At 42.0% G+C, this 21,892-nt stretch overlaps 1 protein-coding gene and 1 long non-coding RNA gene across 2 annotated transcripts in view; one reads left to right on the forward strand and one right to left on the reverse strand.

Annotated features, from left to right (window-relative positions):
* LOC143835987 (uncharacterized) overlaps positions 1 to 20,057 on the forward strand; it is a 34,045-nt gene extending 13,988 nt beyond the window's left edge. Inside the window, exon 3 of the long non-coding RNA XR_013230435.1 lies at positions 19,608 to 20,057. This is a non-coding gene — a long non-coding RNA (uncharacterized LOC143835987). The remainder of the gene's footprint in view (positions 1 to 19,607) is intronic.
* LOC143835983 (chitotriosidase-1-like) lies at positions 1,961 to 21,420 on the reverse strand. The gene is made up of 11 exons (XM_077334588.1): positions 21,020 to 21,420; positions 19,667 to 19,696; positions 15,307 to 15,508; positions 13,593 to 13,649; positions 11,532 to 11,697; positions 9,407 to 9,531; positions 9,135 to 9,225; positions 7,109 to 7,291; positions 6,680 to 6,796; positions 5,521 to 5,656; positions 1,961 to 2,473 (listed from the first exon to the last, which is right to left on the reverse strand). Exons 1-11 carry the CDS (start codon positions 21,054 to 21,056, stop codon positions 2,238 to 2,240), a joined length of 1,380 nt encoding a protein of 459 aa, XP_077190703.1. The 5' UTR covers positions 21,057 to 21,420; the 3' UTR covers positions 1,961 to 2,237.
* Positions 21,421 to 21,892: the final 472 nt, after the last annotated feature.

The raw sequence follows: 21,892 nt of genomic DNA on the forward strand, positions 1-21,892 counted from the left end.
TGCATGTCCTTGGGAGCTCCCAATTGTTTGATATAACGTGAGAGGATTATATACATATCTATCCCCTTCACATCGAAATCATAGAGAAGCCAAGTTTTTATGATATATACATAGACAAGAAGAGTGAAATTCGAATCCATCCCTCCATCCCTCATACTTCTCAATTATCCATACATTTCAGCTCAGCTCACCTGAGACATTGGACCTGGGCTAGAAGTAAAATTCTTAAAAGTGACATAACAAATTGAGGGGGAGGAGCATAATCTCTCTCTCTCTCATGCCTCCTTCTTGCTATTAAAAGGCCCACTTTCACTCTTTGGTTGTGAATAGACCTCATCATGCTAATTACATTTGATTTTTCTCTGTGGCATATTATTTAGACCCTACGAGCCATATCAGAAGGGCCGCAGCTCTGTGGTTGAACATATGTTGAAAGTTCCAGGTTGAATCCCCATTGAAAGGATCTCAGGTAGCAAAATTAGGAAAGATGTATTCTGGGACTCTAAGAAGCTTCGGTTGCTACTCACAGGTCCAAGGCAGATGGACTAAAACATGACTCAGTATAAGACATGTTCACCTGAATGTAACTTTCATTCATTCATTTTATTTTGGAGGTTTAACACAGGAGCTGAATTGTCTACCCAGAGATAATGTTTCCCCCCAAACTAAAGGCCTAGTTGATGCAAGGGACCTGTGATCAGTATCTCTTTTTAAAAATAAAATGTAACCTCAGCGACCTTAATGTAGTCTGGGGAGCAATCACTAGGGTTGCCAGCTTTGGGTTAGGAGAAACCTGGAGACTTTGAGGGTGGAGCCTGCAAAGGGCAGAGTTGGAGGAGGGGGAGGACTTCAGTGGGGTATAATGCCACACAGTTCACCTTCTAAGCAACCATTTTCTCCAGGGAACTTATCTCTGACACCAGGAGATGATGTGTAATCTGGAGTGGGGGAGAGGTCCCATCAGGAGGCTGGCAGTCCTAGAAATCACAAAGGTGGTCTTGCAGGGGGAACAGACTCCCTCCCCCTTGTGATGAAACTAATCAAATTTGCAGCTCGGTCAAGGGTACATTTCATTTTGTAAAGAATCAGAGGCTTTCCCATTGATGTATAGTTTGACCTTGAATTAGAAAATACCTTCAGTGCAATCCTGTGACTCCAACTGACTCTGTTTAGGACAGCACTCTTAATGACTGCAAACTTCAGTAGTAGTACAAATAGTTCTGAATTATTATTAAGAAGATAAAAATCACCTGATAAAACATAGTAGGAAAAAAAGAGTAGAGCACCATCTATTGGTAGAGATGCTATGCATTTTTATAATGACATAATATATAGCTAACAGGCTTTCAACTTAGCAGAGCCAAGAACAGTAAGTTACTACAAGCTAAGTACAAGGATGGAGACAAACTGGAGCATGTCCAGAGGAGGGAAATGAAAATGGTGAGGGGTTTGGAAACCAAGACATATGAGAGAAGGCTGAGGGAGCTGTTTAGCCTGGAGTGAAGATGACAAAGAGGTGTTATGATAGCCATCTTAAAGTACTTGAAGGGCTGTCACATAGAGGATGGAGCAGAGTTGTTTTCTTTTGCCCCAGAGGGTTGGACCAGAACCAATGGGATGAAATTAATTCAAAAGAATTTTCGGTTAAACATCTGGAAGACGTTCCTGACAGAGCAGTTGCTCAGTGGAACAGGCTTTCTCAGGAGGAAAAAAAACCCTTTTGGGGGGGGTATCATTTGGGCATGGAATTGGGGTCACTGTGGGTCTTTAGGTAGCTGTGAATTTTCTGCATTCTGCAGAGGGTTGCACTAGATGACCCTGGAGGTCCCTTCTAACTAATTATTCTAAGTTATATAAGATGTCAGTCCTTTATATCATGGATTTGATTTTTAAATACCCACTTAGCATTAATTATTCTTGTTTAAAGTGAGTTCATCTTATCTACAAAAGAAATGAAGAGTTACATTGAATTGAATTTATTTATATCAGTTTTAGCAAAATGAAATAGGAAGTAAAAACTAAAGAATGAAGATATTCAGGACAAGCAGAGTGATGCACAGGACAAATGATTCCTGCATTCTTTTGGCTCCAAGTTGATTTGTGGATCATATCACTTCAGTCGGTAGAGTTAGAAAATACAGACAATGTATGTATATGCATATAGGCAATAAAGCATTGGTTGGCTTTGAGTATAAAGGAATATAGCCACCATTGGATTTATACTTATTGGAAGCACTTCATTGTGGCCAGTCGCAACATTTGCATTTATCATTAAAAATTAAATTTTTGGGACAATCCTTGATGAAAGTACTGCTGTGAGAACAGTGGTAGAATGTTGCAGGATTCTGTACGTTAGCATAGATTCCATCTACTTTGTCAAGACAAAATGTGTTTGCTGTAGGTGGAACAGGTTGTGACTGTTCAGGTTTCAGAGGTTCATTTTGGGTAGGAAGTTCAGAAACTGGTGGTTGGTCTGTAAAAAAGAATAATATGTATCATTTCGGAATAATTCAAGCTATATGTCAAAACTTGTCCAAAAGCACAATATAAAATACATATTAAAATGGAAATGTCTAGGACTGATTTTCACAATGGTCTGGGCTGGGAAATAGCTGGAGATTTCAGCACGGTATAATGCCATGCACTGCACCTTCTAAAGCAGCCATTTTCTCTGTGGAAACTGATCTCTCTTATTTTGGAGACCAGTTAAAATTCTGGAAAATCTCCAGCCACATTCTGAAGGTTGGCAACCATTCATGCATAGGGAATTCTGTGCTACCCCATGGCACATGAGGAATTCAGTGACTTTAAAAAACAGTAGGGCATGTCAATATTGTAATATTTATTTCACAAGAAAAGGAATAGGAAAATGGAGTGGGATGGGAAACTTGTTGCAGAAAAGTGGCATTCAAGAATGGGTACCAGAAGTTCCAAATTGCCATTGGAGTTTTAAAAAAATATATATACAGCATGTAACATGGTAAGGCCCCCATATAGTACTTAACTTCTAACCTGGCCCCCATACAGTACTTAACTTCTAACCCTGGAAATTCTTCTCTTTTAATTCTAAATCCCTGGATTTCAGGGATCACAATAAATGAAGAAAAAGACCCTCTGGATGTACGTAAAAGTGCTCCTTTTTGTGTTGTGGTCAGATTCACAGACCAAACCTTTTGACTCTGGCTCAGATTCAGCTATGAATGGTTGCTGTCATTTTTAGCTCCACATTTGATTTATTAGGTAGTACTGAGATGTCATCACAATCATTATGCATTCCTGAATGGCTGGATCAGTCTAGGAAGAAAGTTTTATTCCTTAAGGAAAAGTGTAATTAATAAATAGGGGAAATGTCAGTGTAGTTTTGACACCTCAAAAAAGAAAGTAAAATGAAAGAATATTTGCATGATTGGTTATTTTAGAAAACATGTTTTTTTCTCTTTTTGGACTGACCCTAACCTGAAGCTCACTCAGGCTGATTTTCCTGTAATGAGACAGGCCCCTTCAAACCCAAATCATTCTCCAGACTCTTTGCTGCATAATATAAACTAAGAACTGAATGCTTGTTGCTCCCAATTCTGTCTTCTTACTTCTCCAGTTACTGCAATGTACATTTACATAATGCTATGAAAATTTCCAAACACCCTGACTGCTAGGGACAATAGTTTGACAATCAGAATGTTTATTGTCCAGAAAGTGGAAGTGAGGTTTGACTGAGAGTAATATAAACCTAGAGGAAATGTTGGTATGAATAGGTTGAGGGCTGTGGAGCTGTCAAAGAAGGAGAGTCAAAGAGTCCGGAGGAAGCTGGGGGGGGGGGGCATGTCTAAAGAATCTCCATGACTCCATCACAAAGGAGTTAACATGCAGTGCCATCTTAGGCAGAGTTACTATCTTCAAACTCAGGTGAAATCAATTGGCTTAGAAGGGTGTAACTCTGCTGAGGACCAGACTGCAAATTTGTCAGAGCTTGCACAAGTTTGACAACTGGTAGTAGAAGGAGGGGCTCTCACTGGCAACGTCATTATATCATTGGTGACACATTGAAGTGATGTCAATGAGTCAAGATGCTAGAATCATCCCATCTACCCCCATTTCACCATTATTTTTCTCCCCCTCCCCATCCAGTTGAACAGCTGCAGGCAGGAAGGGCCTACTGTGGGTAGATGTTTTCCCCACCCCAGTGAGAAATGGCAACCCTAATAGGTAGTCATAGGAGAATAACAAATCTGTGGTTTTTGGCAGAGTTGTATCAAATTGTAGTCCCCTGTGGTGCACCGAGAGACTGCCTACAATTATTGGGGTGGATGGGAGAAAATTTTGCCACCAGGGATATATATAGCTTTAATGGGGATATCATAGTGTGTTTTATTGTAACCCGCTGCAAGACAGCTTGCCGGGAGTGGTGGGAAATAAATCAAATGATGATGATAATAATAAATTTTATAATGGGTTTTCAAAAGCTTTGAAGTAAACTTCATTCTACATTCCCCATCATAAAACACAAGAAGCGCACATCACTGAAGGAGTTTAGATTTTATTTCTGCTATCTATAAACACATACCTTTATAGGGCAAGACACTATTTCATAGATAGGCCATTATGCTTCCCAGAACCTCCTATCCCAGATCTATGTATTCTTCTCCCCCTTGTGACCCATTTCTCTGACTCACATTTTAAGACTAACAAACTATTTATTTACTGAATCTGAAGCTGGGAGAAGGTCTTGAGAACCACTAGAAAAATGTTCCTCAAGTGTGTTTGAAACAGTTTCTGTTAATATTCATTGGGTAGATAGATCAATACCTCTGCATAGAACTATGCACAAAATATTTCAATTCAAAAATCAGAGGAGTCAGCACTAAAAAACTATCCCAGGGCTTGGAATGAAGTGGACAATGCAGTGGGGTCTTGCTGTATATGCATTGCCGTGCATATTCATGGTATACCAATCCGGCACAATATATGTACATTTCATAGTACAGCTTTTTTACTTGAAAATTATTTAGTTGCAGTTAAATCCCCTCTGACTAAACTTAAAAAAAAAACATGCATTAGTATGCTGCAAAAAGGAAACAAGAGAGAAGACAGTGGGCAAACATCTGAACATATGAAGCACACCTTTGGCCCATCAGAATCATCTACTTAGGCTGGCAGCAGCTCAATGGTCTCAGACAGAGGTGCTTCACATCACCCACTATCTGTTTCCCATAACAGGAGATACTGAGGATCTTCTGCATGCCAAGGGGATACTCTACTACTGAGCCACAGCCCCTCCCTAATAAACCAAACCAATGGACCAGAATTTAAATGTGGAAGCAAAGCTTCATTTAGAAGTGCTACTTCCCCATTCACAGGTTCCTTATTTCTTGTTCTGTTTACAGCTTTTGTGCAATGACTGCTCTTGACATTGCTGTTAAAAGAGGAAATAGTTCATGGTGTTTGGTAAATATTTGATTTACCGCAGTTCCAGTGACTGAGTGATGAATTGAAAGAAAACCAGTATAATAAAATAAGATTAACCTTTGGAACCCAGCTCTCTCTTCAGAGTTTGCAGAAGTGGGTATGCTCCTTGGTTACAAAAAGAACCAGTAAAGTCATCCAGATCCATGGCCCAAACCATGCCTCCTGCCAGGTTATTTCCCTTCAAATATGTGACCTGAATAACAAAGGAAACACAAACGTAAACACTTACAGGAGCAAGCATAAGTGTGGGCTAATGAGGTCAGATAGCTCAATGAAAGTATCAACCTAGTTGCTGTGGCAGTGAAAAGACAAATTCTGTGCCAGAGAGTATTAGGAATGGGAGCATGAGAATAAAATGGCTGCCATTGCAATGCCCCCTGTATAGATCTATGGTGTGGCCTCATTTGTACAGTTCTGGTCTCCAAAAAGACATTGCAGAGCTGGAAAATGTACAAAGGAGGGTGTTTAATTTTCCAGAATGTCAACTTTATTGGCAATTATATCCTTTTAATATTGTTTACATTTTTCTGTTTCCCTTTGTTGTATTTTCTGCTGATATCAGACTGTAGCAAATAAATTGATTGAAAGAGAAGGGCAGCCAAGATGATTAGAGGGTTGGAGGAAAGGCTGAAGAGTCTGAGACTTCCAGTTTAGAAAAGAGATGACTGGGGGGGGGGCATGATAGAGGTTTATAAAATAAGACAACAGACATATTTCCCTCTCCCAAAACACTAGAACTTAGATGCTTCTAATGAAACTGGTGGGCAGTAGGTTAGGACAGACAAAAAAAAAAAAAAGCTACTTTACACAGAGAGTGATTAAAATGTGGAATTCTCTGCCTGAGAATATAGTGATACCTTGAATAAAACTTTGTTGGTCTTAAAGGTGATACTGGACTCAAAATTTATTCTGCTGCTTCAGACTAACATGGCTACCCACTTGAGTCCAGCCACAGGAGCAAACAGCTTTAAAAGGGAATTTGTGAGATTCATTGAGGAGATCCATTGGTGACTACAGACCACATTCAGAAGCACTAAGCCTGTGGATCCCAGAACCTGGAATCAACATCAGGAAAAGACCTGAAGGCATGTTTCAGAATTCACAGCATTCTGAAATTGAATTCACTGTCTCCCATTTTGGATGTCTAAGTATCAAGCTGGTTGAACTCCACTAGAACTGTCTAAACACCAAAGGGATATCTACTTAGTATGCTTACCTTATTTTTAATGCTGTCCACATCATCATACCCGACCCACTGGTTTCCCTTGAAAGAATATGGAACCTTCTGCTCTGGAATCACTTTTGTAGTGGCACCTTGTTTAAAAACGCAGATCTAAAACAAAGCAAATTAGATTATGGATAAAGTTGCCAGATATTTGGGCTTGGGACATATAGGGTTCAAGTTCTTTTTCTTCATTGTGGGAGGTGTTGGCATTAGAGACTGTTGCAACAGGTGACAAACTTAAAAGCAGGAAGAAGACAGGATTGACTGGCCCTTGAGAGAAGACAATACTCTTTTTAAAATATTGTCTGAGAAACCTCTGTGAGGAAAACATATGACAGGAAAGGATAAAAACATGTGATTCAAAGGAAATAAGAACATTTAATTTTAACTGCTTAAAATATAAAGAATCCTCCTGGCTACCTCATAATAAGCCAAGAATCCAGCCTGTCTTGTGAAAGTACCAGGTGTTCCGGGCCCTGAGGCGGGTGCGTTAGGTCCAGTTTGTGTGGAAGAAAGGGTGAAAGTTTGTCCATAGAGTGGTATTCCCAGGACAATCTTTTCAGCTGGTGCACCGTTGTTCTTCCAGTATTGTACAGCAGCATCCTTGAAGAAGACAGAAAGGTAGTTAGCATGGTTTCAATGTGCACTACACAGTTTCTGACATTTAGAGCGTTTTGTTGCTCTATATCACAGACCTGTAGTTTTCCAGTACCTTTTCTTATACTGGATGGGATCCAAAGATCCTCAAAAGTGCAAATGAGAAGCACTTATCTTCCAATGGAAAGGAACTATCAGTTTTCATCCCATTTGCAGACCTTCATACTGTTCTGAATCTTGAGAGGTTTCCTCACAGGTACAGTTTTGTGTGTTGCTCTCATGGCAGTTGTGAATGTAGAGGATTTGAACTGGCAATGGAATATATGCATGCAGCAATTCTCCTTGCACTTTCCATGGCACAGCCCCGTCCCATTTCTCCAAGCTGCTTTTCAAATTGGTAGTTGACATATAACTATCCATATCCATGGTTCCTGTATATATTTGTGAAATGCCCCTGTGGGAAGAGCATGGCCGGGGTGTCCAAGCTTGAATATGGGCCAATCAGGGTGCGGACAGCACAGCTGGCCACACTCTGATTGGGCCAGCCCCTATGCTTGCTGCGGACTTCTAATCTGGTGAGCCAGGTTTGATTCCGCACTTCCCCACGTAAAACCAGCTGGGTGACCTTGGGTTTGCCACAGCACTGATAAAGCTGTTCTGACAGAGCAGTAATATCAGGGCTCTCTCAGCCTCACCTCCCTCACAGGGTGTCTGTTGTGAGGAGAGGAAAGTGAAGGCGATTGTAAGCTGCTTTGAGACTCCTATGGGTAGAGAAAAGTGGCATATAAGAATCAACTCTTCTTCTTATCTTATAAATAATAAACCAGGTTCTAGAATGAGAGCAGCAAAGTGGCTATAAACCTGGCAACAGGACAGAGAATGAAATTATGTTGATGCTCACCCAAATATTGGTTCAATCAAAAAACCAAGGCAGAACATTCATGTGGAAGTAGCACCCTTGTTCTGCAGCATACTTTAACTCCAAGGAGCAGATTTTAGTATTTTTTAAAGGCACAAGGGACTGCAGGGTGAAGGAGAGGCTGGAAAAGTCTCACTCTACACGTGAATAGCACCGGAACCTTTGAATCCAAACCATTGTCACTCCTTAAAAATGTTCTTCACATAGCAATGGTGGAAGTGGGCAGGAATGAGCAGCTACTGCTGAAGTTCAGGATTAATCTCCCTAGGACATCATCTGAGACAGCAATGGAGCACCAGAGAACCCTTGAACTTAGAGTAGCAACATGATGCCAATATTGAATATACACATTTTATTATTGCCCTCTTGCAGCCAGTTCATGACCATTTCAAGAAGCAGCATCATGTTCAGCTCCTAGTTTTTTAGTTGGTTTCAGCTAGTTTCTCCTAGTTTTCCTTAAATATTGTTTAATCAATTGTGCCTTATGCACAATGGCATATTTTCAATGTGATTTATTCAGAAAATGGAACTTGTGAAGTGGGATTTTTCTGCTTCTCACTGCAGCCCCTTTATTTTGTTCCTGGGGGACAATTGACCTTCAGGAAAAGTACATGGGGGAGGTGGGCTCTCCAGTAAGGGGTGGGGAATGAACAGAAATTGCTGCTTTATTTTTCAAAGATAACAGGGATGGAAAGTCTTTTGAAGACTTACCGTGTGTTTAAATTTTTGCCAATATCTAAAAACATCTGAAACTATTATGAAAAGTCTCCCAATTGTAATTATTTTGTCAACCAAAAACGAAACATCATTAAAAAGGGCATTGACACGATTGTACTCTGTGTAAGGACATCTGCTGATTTTTTTTTAAATGCAAAAATATAAGCTATCTTGCCATTTCACTGAATTGTACAGAAAACAATTATCACTTACAGTGTCAGGGTATAGGGGGCTGACATGGCCTGTGACAGTTTCCCAAGATCCATGAAAATCGTATGTCATGAGGTTAATAAGATCCAGACTCCTACAAAGAGAGAGAAAAACCTCAAATATTTCCCCGCCCACTGTCAGGTTAAGAATTCTCAATGGCTGTACAGTAAATTGTGAGTAAGACCTGTCAGTCTCTGGATCTGGAGTCAACTGATTCAATGTTTTTGTGACTTAACTTTCTCCCCACCCCACCCCTTTCGCCTGACCACACTCACTGTGAGATCCTGGGAATGTCATAGGCGTTTTCGCTGGTGGTCTTCCCAGCCGCCACAGCAGCAGTCAGCAGTAGCCTTTCCTTCCTTGTCTGCTGAGCTTCTCTCTGGAATTCCTCAGAGAGTTCCTAAGTAAAATGGTTGAACAAACAACATGAGCTTTGCTTTTGCCCATCTTGTTAAAACCAAAGCAAATGTAATCGAAACAATGCAGAAGAGGCTCTCCATGCATGTGCAGCTCTGCTGCAACCCTATGGCTCAGCTAGAATTTCCTGCAAAGTTGCTGAAATCCAAGATGGTGGTTCTTCCTTCTTTCCATTAACAGGACCAATTAATAAAATTATTCCTGTTTATACCCAGAATTGAATTTTGTTGGTCTTGGGGTTGCCACTGGGCTCAAGCCTTGTTCTTGTGTCTGTTAATACTTGTATTTGTGTGCTGATTTACTACAATTCACAAATCTTGACAACTGCTGTAATCCAGTCTCAGCTATAATCACCTAGTCACTCAAGCATCTTGACTTTAACTAGCTCATCCTGGCAATTAGCCCTCACTCTCTGTCTAGTGCTGGGAGTGGAGCTGGTGGGCGGCTGGTCTATTTAGTATCTTAGGCAATCACTTTGGGCTGCATACTGGATAGGCCACCCTTGATGGTTGGAATACTGAATTTTCTTCCTGAATTGGCCTCCTGAATTTTCCTCTCTGGAGAAGAACGTTGAGAGGTGACTGATTACAGTAGTCCACCAATGATATGTGGATGTAGCACAAGAGATCTAGAAGAACTGAATCCAGACCTCTGCTTAGTCATTAAGTCTGCTTGATGTATGCGGGCCTGTTAGTCTCAGCCTAATCTTCTTCACAGGGTTTCTGAGAGAATAAAATTGGGAGAAGGGTGAAGCATGTATGCTGCCCGGAGCTCCTTGGAGAAGGATGGAATTATGGTGCATAACTGGAAATGTACAACCAGTAGTCTCTAATGCATCCCTTCTGAACATTGTTGCTGGGAAGCAGAATAATTTTAAATTAAATATATGTCCTTAGTGATACACCACTTTTATGATATAAACTAGAACTTCAAGTAAGAGTTGTATAGCTCAGTCTCAGACATAATTTATTCAGGTCTCATTAATTTCATTTGGATTTACTCCTAAGTAAATGTGTATAGGACTGCAGGGATGTTGCATAGTTCTATGTTGTTAGGGGCACTTAATACCATTGAAAACAATGGACCAAGGTGCACCTAACTCTGTATAGGCCACAATCTTAAAGCAAGATACCTGTTGTTGTTGTTTTTGTTCCAGTGTGAGTAAAAACCACTTGGGGATAGCAATTTTTATCAGGGAAATAGGATGCTAATCTCTTACTTAAAATTACATCAACCATGACTATGTATGATCTCTGTTGTGGAGACCAGTCCAAGAATGGCAGTACAGTCTCATCCTTCCACATGCTCATTGGGTAGTAAATCCTACTACACTTAATGGGGCATGCTTCCCAGTAAGCTTCCATAAAAAGAAGCCTTAAAACATACTTTTCAGAAGGACCTGTAGTGTGTTGACCTAACGATCTTAATGCTGAAGGTACAAAACCTTTGTCTCATTTCCACGCTTGGGAGCTTAGTCTCATTTCATTAATCTCATTTCCACTCTCTTTGAATGAAGATTCCCCTTCTGAGTGGTCCCCAATTTTTGGAGGATGTTTTTTTCTAGTAGGTATTGCCTGTAATGTTGCAATGCTGAACACCCCCTCCTCCCAGTCCCTAGGGTGTGTTTCTTCTCTGCTCTCCAGTTATTTTACTTTTAGCTTCCATTATTCCAGCCCTTGCTTTTCACTGATTATCTGTCTGAATGGTGGCTCTATTTGTTAACATAGAAAGCCCTTCATTGACTTGCAGTATGGAATCTAATGACTGAGTCTGTCTTAACTCCAGTCTGGAAGTAGGGAGGGGGTCTATATACTTTTGCTTAATGTTATACTTTCAACGAGAACATGACATTCAGATCTTATGTCCTTTGACCTCTCTGTTCATTGAGACATCCATAGAATACCTTGTTGGAATAGATTTCTGCAGCCACAAACTTGGGATCATTGCTTGCATTCTGTGTTCATGTTCTGTGTTATACTATACCTGAACCAGAGCAGTGAAGCGCTGTTTATCCTCTGCAGGGCTGCCTCTGTGTGCAGGATATTCCCAATCTAGATCTAGGCCATCAAAATCATACTTCCGCAGGAATGAAACCGCAGAGGCAACAAATGTCCGACGATTAGCAGGAGTAGCCACCATAGCTGAGAATCTAGCATCAGAAAAGATATAGATTAACAATATAGTGGTTGCTTTGCTCTGTATCCTTGGATCACTTAAAATATTGGCGTTCACTTGGGAGTGATGATTTTACCCCCCCCCCCCCCGGGATGTACGGGTAAATCTGAGAACATTGTATAGAGTTGAGGGGATTTATTAGATCCTGTGCTGTTACTAGAAGGTCAGGTTAATGAAGCTGCAAATAATGGTTTCAATGCACCAGAGGTATTTCCATGGCCAGAAGCATTTTCACCCATGGTATTTAACTTTCTTGTGCAGCATTGTGAGGGCATTACAGGAAGAGGGAGGAAAGAAGGTAGAAATCTGCAGGTGGAAATCCTTCTATCTGCAAAAATGTTCCAGTGTGTCCAAGGCAATGCATTCTTCCAGCAATATTTGATGAGAATACTGATAACCTGGTCATGCTAGGATTGCCGGCTCTGGGTGGTGAAATAAACTAGATTTAGGGAGGAGCAGCCTGGGGATGCAGGTTTTGGGGAGGGAGAGTATAATGCCCTGGAGCAGGGGTGTCAAACATAAGGCCCAGGGGCAGGAACCAGTTGTTCCATAGCTCTTATCTGACCCTCAAGCAACTGATGTGAGGGAGGGAACTGGAGGGTGCTTGAGAAGGAGACAGGGTGGAGCTACTCTGATTGTGGCTTCAGCATGGCAGAACAACCTTGTCTGCAGCAGTCTAGCAACACTCCTTCACTATCAAGCAGTGGCACTCTGCATGGGTGTCTCTGGCTTATTGGGCTCTGTTTGGCCTGTGTCCTGCCATGTTCATCTTGTCATCCCAGTCCCCTTCCATGGTAGTTCAGGGTCAGGGGGGAGGGAGCTGGCAATACCGAGTTGCTTTGTGTTTTTATCCTGTGGCCCAGGCTCACAGCACTGGCAGTGGGAATAGGCTCGAGAATGGGTCCCCTCCACCACCACCAGCATGGGAGCATCTGCTAAGCACTGTACCACTGGCTCTCCAGTCCCTCCATGCAGCTGAGAAGGGAAGAAAAGAACTTCTTTCTCTACATTCACTATAGCTTTACTGGTCACCGTTATGGCCATTCAAGGTGCTGGTTGTATTTTTAAAACCCTATACAAACTGGAGCCAGCCTACTTGAAGGACCATCTCTCCCATTATGAGCCTGTGTGCCATATGAGATCTCCTCCAGACCTTCCTCCTAGTACAGCCCTGCCTTTAAGTTGTTTGGCCACTGCCCAGACTCATTCCCTCTTCGTGGTAACCTCAGGCTTTGGAATGTTCTCTCAGAAAATGTGAGGAGGGCCCCCTTCCATAAGCAATGGAAGTCTGTTTTATTTGGACAGGCTATGGGAGGAGATTATAGTTCATGTGGTTCATTTACTTGATATTGTCTGTTAAATCTGGATTCTTTTGATTTTAATGGGTTTTTGGTTGTCAGCCTGGCCTTTGTACTTTAATAAACAATGCTCTGTGATTGCTCTGAAAAGACAGTCTTTTCCAACATTAGTATTCCAGCTTTCATGAATTTGCTAAGTAAATATAAAGACTGGCATGTGAATGACTTTTTTTTGTTTGGACTATATCTGGAGGTGAAAGAGGTTAAAGATGCTTATTTGCATCTTTTGCTTATGTTTAATTGACAATCTCAGTAGCTATTTGCAAAAAAAATGAGTCATAAGAACTGAAAATCCCAAAACAAATATGAGCATTTTAAATCTGGTATCTTCCTAATATTTAAACATCCTTTTGCTCATTTTAAAATCTATCTCCATCCATGAGAATTAGAAATTTATTTGAAACTACAAAATAAACTGAGATCCTTCAAGATTCTAGAAGGAACCTGTGGTGTGAATGATGAGGCTATGCGAGGAACCACCTAATTTAGAAATCCTGTCCCCATATCTTACTTTGCAGAACCAAAATTCCATCCACCAATGGCTAAAAGTGTCTTCAGACTTGGATTCCTAGATGGGAAAGGGAAAAACAGCACTGAGAAAAGCTCAGTTTTACAACTGGGCATGCAAACATCTGTTACATTGTCAATAATGTCTTAGAATTTCCTCTAAAGTCATTTTGCCTGATGCAGATCATATGTGCCCATCTGCCTTCTGCATATTCCTAGCTGGATGAGAAACCAAGACAGTTTCTGCATGGAAGGCTCACCCAGCTGTTATGTCATGCTGACCCCTGTTTTTTTGCCTCGGGATGGCTCTCCTGATCTTTTCCCACATTTGCATGGAGGAGCCCTTGCCCACATTTTCCCCCTTTGCCCTCAGATTTGTGTCTGCACAAGATAGCTAAGGAACAGGAAGTGAAACCTTCCTGCCTTTTCCCCCTTGTCAATCATTGTCAATTATCTTCCAGTGACATTTTGGCACATTTGAACACCCTCAAGTCTGAAATCTTTTTAAAATTATCACAATTGTATTATAACACAAAAATGTAACAATACCAACAAGGCGATACAAAAAGGTGGGCTGCTTTATCAAACCATTCCCCACACATACGCAGACTGTCCCCGATCTCACTAAAACCAACTATGAAGTTGAATCCTAAAGAAAAAAGATACAGAAGGAAAGGTACCAACCAAACATGACATTTGGTGGGGGGGGGTGTTATTTCGTTATATTGGAATTGCATTGTAATGCAATCAGACTTTTTTTTTTTTAAGACCAGGGAAAGTTGTGAGGGTAGATGACGAAAGTGAAACTTGGGTTGGAGAAGCAATGACTTGGAATGCAGATGGCCTGAGTTTTCCCCCTTCCACATGGCCCAGCCCTGACACATACCCAATTGGATCCCATGTCAAAAAATGGAATGTGAATTTCTGAGCATTCCCTTGATATTGCCCAACTGAGGGGACAATTCGGAACAGCCCTGGGATCATCCCTGAAGGGGCCTGATTCCATGTGGAATGGGGAAAAAACATGGATGTAAACAAACGGAAATCACTGCCTACTTGGTCATGCAGAAACAGTCAAAGTGCACAAACTTGTCCTGTGCATGAATTAGTTCTGGTCAACAATTCTCTCATCCAATTCCTGGCACTGTGTCCATAAAACCTTTTCAAAAAGGTGAACCTTAAGCCATTCTGTTATTTAAGAGAGGAAGTCGAAAGCTGGATTTGTTTCCCTTTGCTTCCCTTTACCTGAAAAATGCCTGATTGGAAGTGTCTCTTGTGCACAGCCTTTGCTACTCAATTTTGGGTTTGGGCAACTATATCGATCATGGCATCTAAATCAAAGGAAAGATCTGCACAGTGTGTCAGCAGTCCGGAATTTGAAACTATCTTAGAGCTGTTATCTTGAAATAGCAACTTTTGCATACATGAACAAGGATAACTGGATATTTTTCAGCTGCATCTTTTTGTTGACAATCTGGGGTTACTGTGATCTGTACAGGTCTATGAACCAAAGCTACCTAGCATATTCATCAGGAAAGACTAATAGTAGGATAGCATCTATCAGGGTTGGAACCAAAACCTTCCCTGCCGCCTGCCCTATGTGTTTTTAAGGAGTGGGTGAAGCTAAGTGAGGCTTTTGCTCAGCAGAGCTTCTGAGTGGACACTGGAGATCTGATTCATGGTGCAGATTTTTTTTTAAATTCCAGACCTCTACTTACCTCTGTTTGAGTTGATTGAACTCCCGATAGATCGTCTCATCATTCCATTCTACAGTTGTGATGCTGTTTGCATTCATTCCCGCAAATGCATAAATAAGATGGGTGCACAGATTGGGATCGATGTTTGAGGTGAGGAATCGCCCTCTCTCTGGCCTGTATTGAGCCCAGTTGGTGAAGTAGCAAACCATTTTGAGAGCAGAGCCTATGGAAATAAAATATGAAAGAAGATTTTTGAAGGAGGAGACTTCTGCTTTTGTCCTTTTCTCCTTGTTTTAGCACTTAGGAGGTTATGGAGAAAAGGTTATGCAGAAAATTGTTATCCTAATCCTTTGCTTTTTTTTTTGGTTCTCTGTCTTTCTTCCTCTTTTTAAAATTCACTTGTGGCCCATATAACTCCAGTGCAGACATAGAACCAGGTTGGGTCCAGGCCATGTGCAGAATGGAACTTAATCTGCTTTCTAAATCTTCCCAGCCCTGGGTGAATCCCCAACACAAGTGTGACATTAAGCTGCTCTAGACTCTTTTCATATCTCAAACATCACATAGAGGCTCATGCACTTGAGTGCCCCCTGACCCTGTAATCCACACGCAAGCACTGATGTGGTTTAGGTTACCAAGTCTGCAGTCGACCACAGCTTCCCCTAAGCAGCCAATTATAACCCCCCCTCCCCCAGCACTATATAAACCCAACCCAGATATCCATAGTTCAGCAGATGTTTTCCAACCTATACCAAGCAAAACTACTAGTACCCTACCTGGCTCCAGAACACTTAGTCACAGTGATCCATGAAACAGGCACCTCCAGGCTAGACTACTGTAACTCACTCTATGTAGGCTTTCCATTAACCTTGATCCAGATATTACATCTGGTCCAGAATGCAGCTGCTTGGGTCCTCATTAGGATCCCTTGGAGAGCCCACATATGACCTGTTCTCCAGCAGCTGCACTAGTTGCCAATCAAGTTCCAGATCAAGATCAAGGTGCTGGTTCTAATCTTTAAGGCCTTACATATTTAAGGGGCTGCATCTTTGAGTATGTGCCTCAAACAGCTCTCCACTCAGCAAATGCGAACTTGCTAATGGATCCCAGCCCCAAAGAAGTGCAACCAAAGCCAGGGCTTCTTTGTCCCTGGATTCAGCCTGGTGGAATGAGCTGCCAATAAAGATCTGGGCCCTTTTGGAGCTGTCAAGTTTCTGAAGTGCCTGTAAAATGGTTCTCTTTCACCAGTGGGAAGGAGGAATCAAGCTGTCACTTGTTCTTTGCTGTTACTGTGGAGCATGACTCAGTCATTACAGTCCTTGTGTATCTCTGCAGACTGCCAACTCCCACAGGAGAAGAAGCCACAAAGGTCCCCCATTCCCACTTTGGTGCCAACAATCTGCTAAGCTTATAACACAACCAACAGCTGCATTGACCATTGACCATTGCTCTGCTGTGGAGCTTCCAGTAGGATTGCTTCTGTAACCCAGCATTGCCAACTGTCTACCTAAAGATTTTCAGGGCTTTGAACCTTTCATCATAAAGCTTAGTTTCCACATTCCTCACCATACTGGTCATTCTGCTCTGGAGAAAGGTTGCCATTTGCCTGGGGATAAAATAAATATCACATCCCTTTAACAGAGGCTTCATGGGGTGCTATTTACAATGCTATGTAAAATTTTTCTGTTAGAAGAGTACATAAGGCAGTAAGGTTGCACTCCCTGATTGAAGAATAGGTAAAGGCTTATTAAAGAGTTACCATACTTGATAGTGCAGAGGAGAGTCAGAGATAGGAGCTGACTACATGCCTAACTAAGAGAGAGAGAGACTGGAAGAAGCAGGAAATTGCCCCTGAGGGTAGCAATCTGGAGACAGACAAAGAATGACACTTAACAGGAGAGAAGGTCCTGGCCTCACTATCTTATCTAACAGTCTTCATGCTGCCCCCTGCAAGGTCTTCTTCGTTGTACACCAGACATTGTCTATTCTAACAATTTCAACCACACCTTTCTACATATTAAACATCTGTTAAAGGGACCGCATATAAGACGGGGGGGGGGGGAATGTAGCAGGTTACTGGTAAATTTACAGGGTGGCCTAAGCACTTAATCATCACAGGCTTTCCCATCCAACCTCCCCCCCTAAAAATACAGAAAAGTCAAGAGGATGAATAGCTGCTAGATTTTGCTTTTCACTAACCAAAGGAGTCTCAAAGTGGCTTACAATTGCCTTCCCTTCATCTCTTGATGCCAGACACCCTGAGAGAGCTCTGACAGAACTGCTCTGAGAACAGCTCTGGCAGGAGAACCAAACAGTGCCCCCCAGGCCAGCAAACCAGAGCAGAACAATACTACTACAACAACAGCTACCAAACTGGGGGCTACAGTGCCCCCCAGAACAAAACACTGAAATAAAGAACTGTAAAATTGAAAACTGAAAGAAATAACTGTAAAAAACAACTTTTAAAAGAAACACAACCCCAAGAAGAAAAGGCAAACAGTGCTGCCCCTCAGATAAAAGAAGAAAGAAACACTAGGAGAAAGAAACAGTAAATGCCAAAGCACCCCCAAAACCCACCTCACCCACAGAAACCAAAAGAATAGTTTGGAAGAAGTGATTAGGAAAAGAAGGGCAAAACATATCAGAATCCCTCAGTTAAACCATTGATGTTCTATAAGCTGCCAGAGTAAGCTCAGCTGTTAAGATCTTTGCAGAAGGCAATTGTTGGCTGGGAGCAATTAGCTCATTTGCAAAAGCTTTTTTGATCTTTGCAGAAGGCAAAGGTTAACCAGGAGCAACTAGCTCACTTGCAAGGAGCTCATCTTGCAAATGCAATGCTACAATTGGCTGGCTGGCTGGGAGCAGGCTGTTAATCAATTACCTGCATATAAACTGAGGTCTTTTTAGTGCTAAAAGGTGTGCTGGAAAACTCAGCTTATCTGCATACGGTATATACCGCCACTCGTGGCAATTGCCGTCCCATGGTGGTTTACAATATAAAAGTAATAAAAATAACAATAAAACCCCAATAAAATTACAAAACAATAAACAGAACAATAAATGGTGGTATAACTACAAAAAGAGAGTCTCTCAGTCCCAGAACTACTATTCCAGCCTAGGGATCTAGGCATAACCTAGATAATATAAGCCCAGGGGTTGGGCTCAATGCATAGCAAGGGGGGACCCACAGCTGACAACCCAGGTCATCCACCTGGCCTCAATCAAATGCCTGCCAGAAGAACTTCATCTTGCAGGCCCTGCAGAACCTAGATTATTCCATCAGGGCCCTCAGCTCTTCTGGGAGCTCATTCTACCAGGTTGGTGCCAGGGCCAAAAAGGCCCTGGCCCTGGTTGAGTCTAGGTGAATTTCCTGGGGGCCCAGGATGGCCAGCAAATTCCTACCTGCAGAGCAAAGAGCCCTCCATGGAGCATAAGCAGATAAACGATCCCTCAGATATGTAGGACCCAGGGCATGTATAGCTTTAAAGGTTAAAACCTAAATCTTGAACTTGATCCAGAAGCAAACTGGTAACCAGTGCAGATGATGTAGCACTGGCTGAATATGGGCCCACCAAGATGTCCAAGTGAGAACCCTTGCAGCCGCATTTTGTACCAGTTGCAGTTTCCGGGTCACAGTCAAGGGTAGGCCCTCATAGAGTGTGTTATAGAAGTCTAATATGGAAGTGACTGTTGCATGGATCACTGTGGCCAAGTGTTCTGAGGACACGTAGGGCACTAGTAGCTGTGCTTGGCACCAATGGAGAAATGCTGTTCAGGCTACTTTCATGATCTGAGCCTCCATTGAGAGGGAGACATCAAAGATCATCCCCAAATTCCTGGCTACTGGTGCAGATGTCAGTTGCACCCCCATCTGGGCAAGGACACATGCTTCCTGGTTCTGCCCCCTTCTACCCAGCCACAGGACCTCTGTCTTGGAAGGGTTGAGTTTCAGATGACTCTGCCTGAGCCAGCCAGCCACTGCTTCCAAACAAATGGCAAATGTTTCAGGGGGGGGGAGTCTGGCTGGCCATCTATTAGGAGGTAGAGCTGGGTGTCACCCACATATTGGTGACATCTCAAAAGCCCTAGACCAGCTTGGCTAGAGGGTGCACATAGATGTTAAAAAGTGTGAGGAAGAGTATCGCCCCTACATGGGAGCACAAAGGGGCTAGACAACTCCTCCCCCATTGCAACCCTTTGAGTTCGGTTCCAGAGAAAGGAGACCAGCCATTTCAGCACAGTGCATTTCTCACTGGATTGATTGCCATGCAGACAGACTTTTTAATAATTAATTTTCAATATCCTTATGCTTTACAATACAGGCATTATTTCATCTTCATCCACCTCGTTTTCACTTCAGATTTGGAAAATGTGGACTTACTGAATTGAAGAAACACCAAGATGGCTAAACCTGGAACAAAAAGAAATGGAAGATAAATTAATTGTAGTTGTCCTATATTGTTAGCATTGTCCAGTCCTGATTCTATGATGATGATTCAATAGAAACATTCTTATTTTTACATGAATTCAAAAAGGTTTACAGTAGACAACATGAACACAGAATATCCTAATCATTATGTATACCAATATCAAATAAGTAGAAATTAAAATGTATACTCTGAATTAACTCTTGAAGAGAGTTTATAAATGACAACGGGACTGTTTAAAATGGGAAGAGTATAATGAAGAATGTAAATTCCAGTCAAGTGGCTATTAGACTTGACTCTTTCCTGTGCATTAGAGTAGCATCTGTTTTATTCACTCATCATAACCATACATGTGAAAGTTTTGCTGACAAGATGATTCTTTAGCACAGTTTTGCCATTGTCAAGTACCATTTATGGTAACTCATTAAATAGGCTTCCCAAACAGTGCATTGAATTGCTTTCTAAAAAGCTCAAATTGCTGCTGCAGCAGCAAAAAGCAACAGGGAATCTTCTTGCCACCAGTCATATTTCCACTGCTAATCGCCCCCCCCCCCCAACAGCCTTTAATTGCATCAGAAACATATTTATAAGCATATGTCTGAATTCCAGACTCTAGAAACCCATAGGAGGATGGGGGAAGCATGGGAAGCAAACTAGAGCAGAAAAGAACCTGCCAACAGGGAATATGTTACACACCCAATATTAAGTTGAAAAAAAAAACAGCTGTCAGTGCTTTGTTACAAACATGCCCCTGTGACTCCTTAGTTTTTAAACAGAGTTTGAGGAATCTTCCCTCTTGTCTTCTGCTGGTGTTTAACCTGTAATTCACAGCTAAAAATGTGCTTGAATGTACCTTATGGCATTCAGATAAAGATAATGGTTGATAGGTGGCCTTCTTTGAATGGGTCTGACAGTAACTTGCTACTCAACACGAGGGAAGATTTTTTGACAAATTCTGTTCTTATCTCTCCGTGGCAAAGTGCACCTGCTGAAACACCCTCTTCTACCCAACATTCAAGTTTTGAGGTGGGCAAGAGCTGACAACAGGCCTGAGAAGTTCCCCACATCTCCCCAACCCTGTTCTCTGTTACATATAATTGCCTCTGCCTGCTCTGATACCTCAAATCTGTGAACAGAGAAGCTGACATTTACAACTTAATTTTTTCAAATTGTGGTCTTCATTATTTGATGTTTCTTCCTGCTAACTTCAAGATATGATGTGTACTGTATACCAGATACCTAAAAAGATGAAATCCAGCAAAGCAATTCAGAATAATCTGCATTATATTTAGTGAAATCATACTTACCAACCCCAGTGAATGTTTGGCTCATGCTGCTTGCCATGTTTCTGGATCCTTTCCCTCAGGAAGCAGGTGGATGTGCCCAGGGTATACGTGCCCAGCTCACTCTGTCTTTATATCACAAAGAGAGGACATGTGAAGAAACCACAATTTCCATCCAGTGGTGGTTAGGGTGTTTTGCAACTGAAGTGGTGACTACAGAATTACAACATCACAAGTGGCTGTTTTTCTTGGCATGCAGAGAGATGCCTACAAAATCTGAATGTCCAAATATCAGGAAAGAAATAACACCTGAGGCACATTACGCTTAAAGAAATTTAACAGTAATTATGCTGGTAACGAAGGAGTAGGGTAATTTTTGCTGATTCCCCCTACCATTCTGGCTTCCTTTCATCCCTCCCATGCTGATCAGAATCAGAATTCTGTTCTCAGAATCAAAATTCTTGGCAGTTTATGGGGCTGCAATGGGATGTGGGGCAGAGGGGAGTGAGTTTCATTCCACTCACAGTACTTTGGACCCATGCATAAGAAATTCACTGTTTTGCACAATGCTACCCTACTTAGCCCCAGAACACCTAGCCACAGTGACCCACATGACAGTCACCTCTAGACTGGATTTCTGCAACTCGCTCTATGCAGGCTGACCCTTATCCCTGGTCCAGAAACTGCACCTGGTCCACATTGCCATAGCCAGGGTTCTCAGGGGAACACCTTGGAGGGCCCACATCCAGCCCATACACCAACAGCCACACTGGTTACCAGTTGAATCCCAGATCAAGCTTAAGGTCTCGGTAATTACATTTAGTACCATGCATAATGCGACCAGTGTACCTGAGGGACTACTTCCCATTCCCATTCCCATCAAAGAGCAATATGATC

This window comes from Paroedura picta, chromosome 4 (assembly GCF_049243985.1).
Source record: "Paroedura picta isolate Pp20150507F chromosome 4, Ppicta_v3.0, whole genome shotgun sequence".
In the NCBI taxonomy this organism is placed as follows: domain Eukaryota; kingdom Metazoa; phylum Chordata; class Lepidosauria; order Squamata; family Gekkonidae; genus Paroedura; species Paroedura picta.